This window comes from Oncorhynchus clarkii, chromosome 30 (assembly GCF_045791955.1).
Source record: "Oncorhynchus clarkii lewisi isolate Uvic-CL-2024 chromosome 30, UVic_Ocla_1.0, whole genome shotgun sequence".
NCBI lineage: Eukaryota > Metazoa > Chordata > Actinopteri > Salmoniformes > Salmonidae > Oncorhynchus > Oncorhynchus clarkii.
The window spans coordinates 13,150,345-13,158,700 of NC_092176.1; the positions used below are offsets into that span (position 1 = coordinate 13,150,345).

Sequence of the window (8,356 nt, forward strand, 5' to 3'; positions counted from 1 at the left end):
TTATCCTGTGTATCCTCTCTCCAGGTGCTGGGTCTGTCTCAGGGCAGTGTGAGTGACATGCTGTCTCGGCCCAAACCCTGGAGCAAGCTGACCCAGAAAGGCAGGGAACCTTTCATCCGCATGCAGCTGTGGCTGCTGGACCAGCTGGGCCAAGCACTCACCCAGCTTCCCAGCCAAAGCCTCTCTCGAGGTGGGCCACTACACATCACACACTGCAGCTTGGGCCTATTTATTTTATACAAATAATTATTTGTATACATATGGTCAATAAGAGTACGAGTGTCTTTTCTAGCTAATCAGCTAAATATAGAAGGTCTCTTTGCTTCTTTATCTGTTGCTCTGACTGATGATTTTACCCTCTGATGTTTTGTGACTACCGCCCATAGATAAAAGCCCAGTGACGGCCCAGTCGTCGCCCTCCCCACCCCCCAGCCCAGAGGAGAGCCACCCCAGCCCATTGGTGGAGCCCGTCAGCCATACCCTGGAGAGCAGCAAAGAGAACCAGCAGCCTGATGGCCTGGGCCTGATGCCCCCCCACCCAGAAGAAGGGAAATCCACCCCCAGTCTGCTGTCCCTCCACCAGCCCCACACCCCCCTGGGCATCCAGGAGCTGGTGGCAATGTCCCCAGAGCTGGACACATACGCCATCACCAAGAAGGTCAAGGAGGTGCTAACAGACAACAACCTAGGTGAGTGTAAGTTGTTGTCTCTGGATATGGCTTTTAGGAATGAGTGTGGGATTTATGTTGTGGTGAGTTAATGGTATGTGTTGTGGTTTTCTCTGACCACCTGGTTAGGAAAAACCCTGTGTCTTAGTTATGTCAGATGTCCACTAGGCCAGCGGACCTACTTTATGTGTGCTCTGGTTGGAATACAGTGTGTCTGTCAATGTGTGTGATAACTTCCTGTGAAACTGGAGGGCGCGCAATTCAAATAAATAATAATAAATATTATGTATTTTAAACATTTAGGTAGATATAAGCGCCCCACATCAAAATAGTTTTCCACCGGCATAGGTGTCATACATTCACATATAACAATTAAATATTCACTTACTTTTTGAAAATCATCCTCTGATTTGTCTTCCAAAGGGTCCCAGCATTAACATGTAGTGTTGTTTTGTTAGATAAAATCCTTCTTTATATCCCAAAATGCCAGTTTAGTTGGCCCCATCGATTTGAGTAATGCACTCGTTCAACTTGCAGAGAAAGGAATCTGAAAATCTACCCCTAAACTTTGATTCAACAAGTCAAAATACATTTCTATTTACTCCTCAGTTACCCTGAAATGTAATCAAACTATAATTTTTTTTCTGAAAGAAGTATGTTCAGTAGGAAACAGATTTTTTACAAGCCTGAAACCTTGAACATAGACTGCTGACACCCAGTGGAAGCCATAGGAATTGCATCCAGGGAGCTCTCTCTCAAAGAAATCTGGTTGTTTTTTCTTTGGATTCTCCCCTATCATATCTATTGTGTTATATTCCCCTACATGATTTAAACATTCCTACAAGCTTCTAAGTGTTTTCTTTCCAATGGTACCAATTATATGCAAATCCTGGCTTCAGGGCCTGAGCTACGGCAGTTTACTTTGGGCACGTCTTTCAGGCAGGAAGTGGAGAAAAAAGGTGCCTAGCCCTAAGATTAAACCTTTGTTTGTGTGCTCTAGGCCAGCGGCTGTTTGGGGAGAGTATACTGGGCCTCACCCAGGGCTCAGTGTCAGACCTGCTCTCCAGGCCCAAGCCCTGGCACAAACTCAGCCTCAAAGGCAGGGAGCCTTTCGTCCGCATGCAACTGTGGCTCAACGACCCGCACAACGTGGACAAGCTGAGGGACATGAAGAAGATGGAGAAGAAAGGTTGGTCTATTTACGGCATGTTATCTGCAAATGATGCTCAGGGTTTGCATGTTAGCAGTATGTGTATTTGCATTTAGCCAATCGTACAGTAGAGCACTGTGTGGATGTACCAATAGATGTACAGTGCATTCGGAAAGTGTTCAGACCCCTTCCCTCTTTCCACATTTAGTTACCTTACAGCCTTATTCTAAAATGGATGACATAATTTTTTCCCCTCATTAATCTACACACAATACCCCATAATGACAAAGTGAAAACAGTTTTTTTTTACATTTTTGCAAATGTATACAAATTCAAACAGAAATACCTTATTTACATAAGTATTCAGACCCTTTGCTATGAGACTCGAAATTGAGCTCAGGTGCATCCTGTTTCCATTGATCATCCTTGAGTTGTTTCTACAACTTGATTGGAGTCCACCTGTGGTAAATTCAATTGATTGGGCATGATTTGGAAAGGCACACACCTGTCTATATAAGGTCCCATAGTTCACAGTACATGTCAGAGCAAAAACCAAGCCATGAGGTCAAAGAAATTGTCCGTAGAGCTCCGAGGCAGAATTGTGTTGAGGCACAGATCTGTGGAAGGGTACCAAAACATTTATGCAGCATTGAAACTCTCTTTCTCTCTGTGTTGTCCTCTCAGCCTACCTGAAGAGGCGGTATGGGCTGCTGAGTACCGGCTCAGACAGTGACTCTCCCAGTGCCCGCTCTGAGTGTGTGAGCCCAGCTCTGGCCTCAATAGACCTGTGTCCCTACAGTCAGGTGAAGAAGCCCAGGGTGGTGCTAGGGGCGGAGGAGAAGGAGGCTCTGAGGAAGGCCTACCTCCTGGAGCCATACCCCTCCCAGCACACCATTGAGATGCTGGCCTGCCAGCTCAACCTCAAAACCAATACCGTCATCAACTGGTTCCACAACTACAGGTCAGACATGGCATCAGATCCCTACCCCTAGAGGGACTAGAATAATTACATTGAATAAATAAGGTACACGACTCCTTCAAACTGTTAGTTTGATTGTTGTGTTTTTCTAAGCAGGTCCAGGATGCGACGGGAGGTCCTCATGGAGGGTCTCCAGGACAACGACACAGACACAGAACACCACAGCTACTCTCCCTCGGCCATACAGAGCCCCATCTCAGACGGAGATGAGAGGAGGCTGCTGCACCCCGCTGGACGCACCCCCCACCCCATCCGCCCCCTCAGCGCCAACACACCACTGCCTCATGTCAAACAGGAGGCCAGTGAGCGGGAGGACGAGGGAGAGGAGGAGGAGAGGAACGGCTACATCAAACAGCCTAAGATCCAGTGTTTCTCTATGGGTGTCCAGTTCCCTCAGTTGAAAACGGAGCATGAGGACCTGATGGGTGGCTGCCGAGAGCTACACCTGGCTCCACACTATCCTCAGAGCCTGAGGCAGGAAGAGGGTATGAGCAGCCAGGCTCAGGGGCTCTTCCAGGAGGCGCTCTCCCTCGATGGTCCCCAGAGAACCAGCCAGTCCAGGCACGAGGTTGACGACTCCAGCAAGTCTCCCGTGGACCCGGTCAGCTTCAAGGCCTCGTCTGAGCCCTCCCGCAGCAGCCTGGAGGTCTCACTCAACTCCCCCTCCGCTGCCTCTTCGCCCGGCCTCATGATGTCCGTCTCCCCTGTGTCATCTTCCTCTGCACCCATCTCCCCATCCCTGCCCAACCCACCCACGACAAGCACCAACCACAGCCTGGACCCTAACCCCATGCCTCCCATCCAGAGCCCCAAGCCCAACAGGAGCGTTCAGAGACGCACCGAGAAAATTGCCAACCTCAACAGCATCATCCACAGGCTGGAGAGAGCGGCTAACCGGGAGGAGACCCTGGAGTGGGAGTTTTAGGCCCCTCCCTTCCTCCACATTTCCTCAGTCCTGCTGACTCACACCAGACATGGGAGACTCTCAAAGAGAAGCTTCAGGAACACATGAAGTGGAGCCTGGCTCCTGAAGGCCTGTCCTCCCTGTCCTCCCATACTGAATAAATACCCTGTAGGATACCAGGGGAAACCAGAGCTAAACTTACAGACAAATTCCGTTAGAGGGCTTTTAGAAAATAAAAATATTTATAAATGTGTTTTAGTTTTTTTGATAATGGATACTACTTTGAAATATATGTAACAGCACTAGCTGTTGTTTTACCTAATGGACTCTGACGTGAAGACTTTTGCAGCTATGGTGTCATGAAATGTACACTGAAGTTGTGTAGATTGCCACTGGGTGAGATTAAAAAAGACTCTGTCTTAAGCCATCAAAAGCACTATAATTATATAAAAAGAGACAATGACCAAATTTGCTAATTTTTGAATAGCAATTTTTCTGATTTTGTCTGTAAAACGGGACAGTTTAAGTCAAGTAACGTGAAATTGTACTACTGACTAAGGGATAGTCCTTTAAGACTCTAAATATTCAACATCTCCTATGTACTTAGTTTCTTGGTGATATGTTTTGAAACATTTGTAACACAAAAGTATAAAGTGTGGTTGTACATGTTGTAGAATTGTCTGCAATAGCCTTCTGAACCAGATGTATCATGGTATTCAACTGACCCTGTTATCCTCTATAGTTAGTCACCTGTAATATACTGGAGCAAAAATTTGTGAAAAGAAATCTGTGAAAAATAAGAAAAAAAGGAAATGTAAAATCTAACGAGTAGAATCTTTTTTTGTTGTTATATAATCCTGGAGGTTTACAGTTTTGAACCCTTGTGCACTTGTCAGTAAGTGAAACTCACTACACATGAGCACAGTTTACATGATTTATTTCAGACTTACCTCTATGATCCTTTAACCTCTATGATCCTCCCACCGTTTGAATAAATTGATTAAGATATGTTTGAATTATGTCTCAGACAGCAATGGAACCTGAGAATCTATTAGTGAGGAGTCACAGGCAAATATTGACATTATTTAATACCACATTGAGAACCCCTGCTCTTGGATAACAAAAGACTTCATCCTCCTTTTCTCGCTTGATCCATCATCCTTCTGTCCTCTCACGGGCTCTCATGCTGTTCCTCCTGCAGTCGTGTTTATTGTGCCCTTCCAGAGAGGTAACGCATTACTCCCTCAGTTGAAATACACTACATAACCAAAAGTATGTGGACACCTGCTCATAGAACATCTTTTCCAAAATTGTGGGCATTTATATGGAGTTGGTTCCCCCTTTGCTGCTATAAACAGCCTCCACTCTTCTGGGAAGGCTTTCCACTAGATGTTGGAACATTGCTGCAGGGACTTGCTTCCCATTCAGCCAAAAGAGCATGAGGTCGGGCACTGATGTTGGGCGATTAGGCCTGGCTCGCAGTCAGCGTTCCAATTTATCCCAAAGGTGTTTAATGAGGTGGAGGTCAGAGCTCTGTGCAGGCCAGTCAAGTTCTTCCACACCGATCTCGACAAACCATTTCTGTATGGACCTTGCTCTATGCACAGGGGCATTGTCATGCTGAAACAGGAAAGGGCCTTCCCCAAACTGTTGCCACAAAGTTGGAAGCACACAATTGTCTAGAATGTCATTGTATGCTGTAGCGTTAAGATTTCCGGGCCTAGCCAGAACCATGAAAAACAGCCCCAGACCATTATTTCCTCCTCCACCAAAATGTACAGTTGGCACTATGCATTTGGGTATGTAGCATTCTCCTGGCATCCGCCAAACCTAGATTCGTCCGTCGGACTGCCAGATGGTGAAGTGTGGTTCATCACTCCAGAGAATGTGTTTCCACTGCTCCAGAGTCCAATGGTGGCAAGCTTTTGAACTCTCCAGCTAACACTTGGCATTACGAATGGTGATCTTAGGCTTGTGTGCGGTTGCTCGGCCATGGAAACCTATTACATGAAGCTCCCGACGAACAATTCTTGTGCTGATAAGGCTTCCAGAGGCATTTTGGAACTCGGAAGTGAGTGTTGCAACCGAAGACAGACAATTTTAACATGCTTCAGCACTCGCCGGTCCTGTTCTGTGAGCTTGTGAGGCCTACCACTTTGCGGCGTTGTTGCTCCTAGACGTTTCCACTTCACAATAACAGCACTTACAGTTGACCGAGGCAGCTCTAGCGGGGCAGAAATTTTACAAACTGACCTGTTGGAAAGGTGGTATCCTATAACAGGTCCACATTGAAAGTCACTGAGTTCTTCAGTAAAGCCATTCTACTGCCAATGTGTGTCTAAGGAGATTGCATGGCGGTGTGCTCAATTTTATATACCTGTCATCAATGGGTGTGGCTAAAATAGCCGAATCCACTAATTTGAAGGGGAATCCACATACTTTTGTAAATATACTGTATTGTATCTGTGCACTTGTGAGTGCAAGGGAAATTGACTGTTAGATAAATGAGTGCCCGAGAATGTAATGTTTACTTTAGCTCTGGTTTAGGCTTACTGTGTGCTACACCTAGTGTTTAGTTCAGTGGCTTAACACAGTCTTGAGTCATTCAAACATCTCTGGTTTGATTCCTTGATGATAACATACTGTAGAAAGACACAATACCCTATAGAGCACCAACAAGTTTCTCTTTTGTTCGACCTCTATCTGACTGGAATAAGAATCTGTAAGCATGGATACATGTCCTGATGGAAAGAACATGATACAATATGACCTCATCAAAATTCTACTACGTTGAATTCGGTTTGAAAGTACATTCTATGACACAAAATTAAATCAATTATTTCATATTATGCTTGCCGCTGGCCACTACTGTATTGTGTCTGTAATATGAGTTTTGTCATGCTTGCAGTTTGCTAATATCTTCTATATTTTGCTTCTGTTTGGTACTCTGAACGATTTTAATAGATATTCAATACCTTGTGTATGAACTACTTACAGCACTTAGATATTAATAATTGTGAGGATTCATGAAAAGTTCCAATATCGAAATTATCCTAACTTTTAGTGTCCACAAGTCTTTGCCTTTACTGTATTGTTGAATTTGGTAGTAAACACTTGCACATGTCTTACTAGTTCAGAGGATTTGGATTGTATGTATAGATATATAAATATTACACATTTACTGAAAATGATATCATATGTTCTTGAACAAAATGTGCTGACTATATTGAAATGGAGTGTACAGATCTATTAACCAATCCCATATGAGCCAGTTCTGGTCTGGCAAGCTTGCCCATGATTTCGACCTTCTCTCAGGGTAGTCTTGCTTCTTAAAGCTTTACTGAACCAGTCACTCTCATCACTGGTCAATACAATAATGAATGAATATAATATCAGAAGTAAACAGAAGACAGGATGGTTCTTCTGCCATATGTTATATGGGATTATGGAAGTTTTAACTATGGGAATGCACATGGAAAACTAGTGGTTGGTTTTTGAGAACAATGGCAGACTATTTTGTAATCCGTTGGTGACAATGTTCAGAAGTAGGTCATTTAATCAAATGGTTTTTGTGAAGCAAACGGGGAGAGGAATAATTCTAAAATTGCTGACATCCTGACAGAATTGACTCTTCCATACTTGCTGAGCAGATAAAGTATATGTGCTTGACATTATATACCTCTAAGGATGAAATAGGGGAATTTGGAAATCCCAAATTAAACTATGACGAACTTTCCTTTGTTTTAACACCTCATTTTCTGTCTCAGTGATACTGTATATGGGAGTACTTAGAAGTAACTTTTCTTGTATGAGATATCATTGTCTTACAGAGAAAAATGTACTACACTGAACAAAAATATGAACACAACATGTAAAGTGTTGGTCCCATGTTTCATGAGCTGAAATAAAAGATCACAGAAATGTTCCATACGCACAAAAGCTTATTTCTCTCAAACGTTGTGCACAAATCATTTGTACATCCCTATTAGTGAGCATCTCTCCTTTACCAAGATGATCCATCCACCTGACAGGTGTGGCATATCAAGAAACTGATTAAACAGCATGATCATTACACAGGTGCACCTTGTGCTGGGGACAATAAAAAGCCACTCTAAAATGTGTGGTTTTGTCACACAACACAATGCCATAGATGTCTCAAGTTTTGAGGGAGCTTTCAATTGGCATGCTGACTGCAGGAATGCCCACCATAAGCCGCACCCAACATCGTTTTAGAGAATTTGTCAGTACGTCCAACCTGCCTCACAACCGCAGACCACGTGTATGGCGTCATGTGGACGAGCGGTTTGCTGATGTCAACGTTGTGAACAGAGTGCCCCATGGTGGCGGTGGGGTTATGGTATGAGCAGGCATAAGCTACAGACAACGACAATTACATTTATTGATGGCAATTTTGATGCACATATATACCGTGACGAGATCCTGAGGCCCATTTATTTTAAGGTATCTGTGACCAACAGATGCATATCTGTATTCCCAGTCATGTGAAATCCATAGATTAGGGCCTAATGAATTTATTTAAATTGACTGATTTCCTCATATGAACTGTAACTCAGTAAAATACTTGAAATTGTTGCATGTTGCGTTTATATTTCTGTTCAGTATAATAAATGGATGAAAATGAATGGATTTACACT

The 8,356-nt window shown here is 43.9% G+C and overlaps 1 protein-coding gene across 4 annotated transcripts in view; it reads left to right on the forward strand.

Moving 5' to 3' along the window:
* LOC139389872 (homeobox protein cut-like 2) overlaps positions 1 to 7,640 on the forward strand; it is a 123,873-nt gene extending 116,233 nt beyond the window's left edge. For 2 of the 4 annotated variants that reach the window (XM_071136870.1, XM_071136872.1), the window contains exons 18-22: positions 25 to 190; positions 387 to 689; positions 1,669 to 1,857; positions 2,503 to 2,779; positions 2,891 to 7,640. In XM_071136870.1, the coding sequence (XP_070992971.1) occupies positions 25 to 190; positions 387 to 689; positions 1,669 to 1,857; positions 2,503 to 2,779; positions 2,891 to 3,722 (1,767 nt within the window). In that variant the 3' untranslated portion in view covers positions 3,723 to 7,640. The remainder of the gene's footprint in view (positions 1 to 24; positions 191 to 386; positions 690 to 1,668; positions 1,858 to 2,502; positions 2,780 to 2,890) is intronic. The other 2 variants (XM_071136871.1, XM_071136873.1) reach the window with 1 other exon arrangement.
* The last annotated feature ends 716 nt before the right edge of the window (positions 7,641 to 8,356 follow it).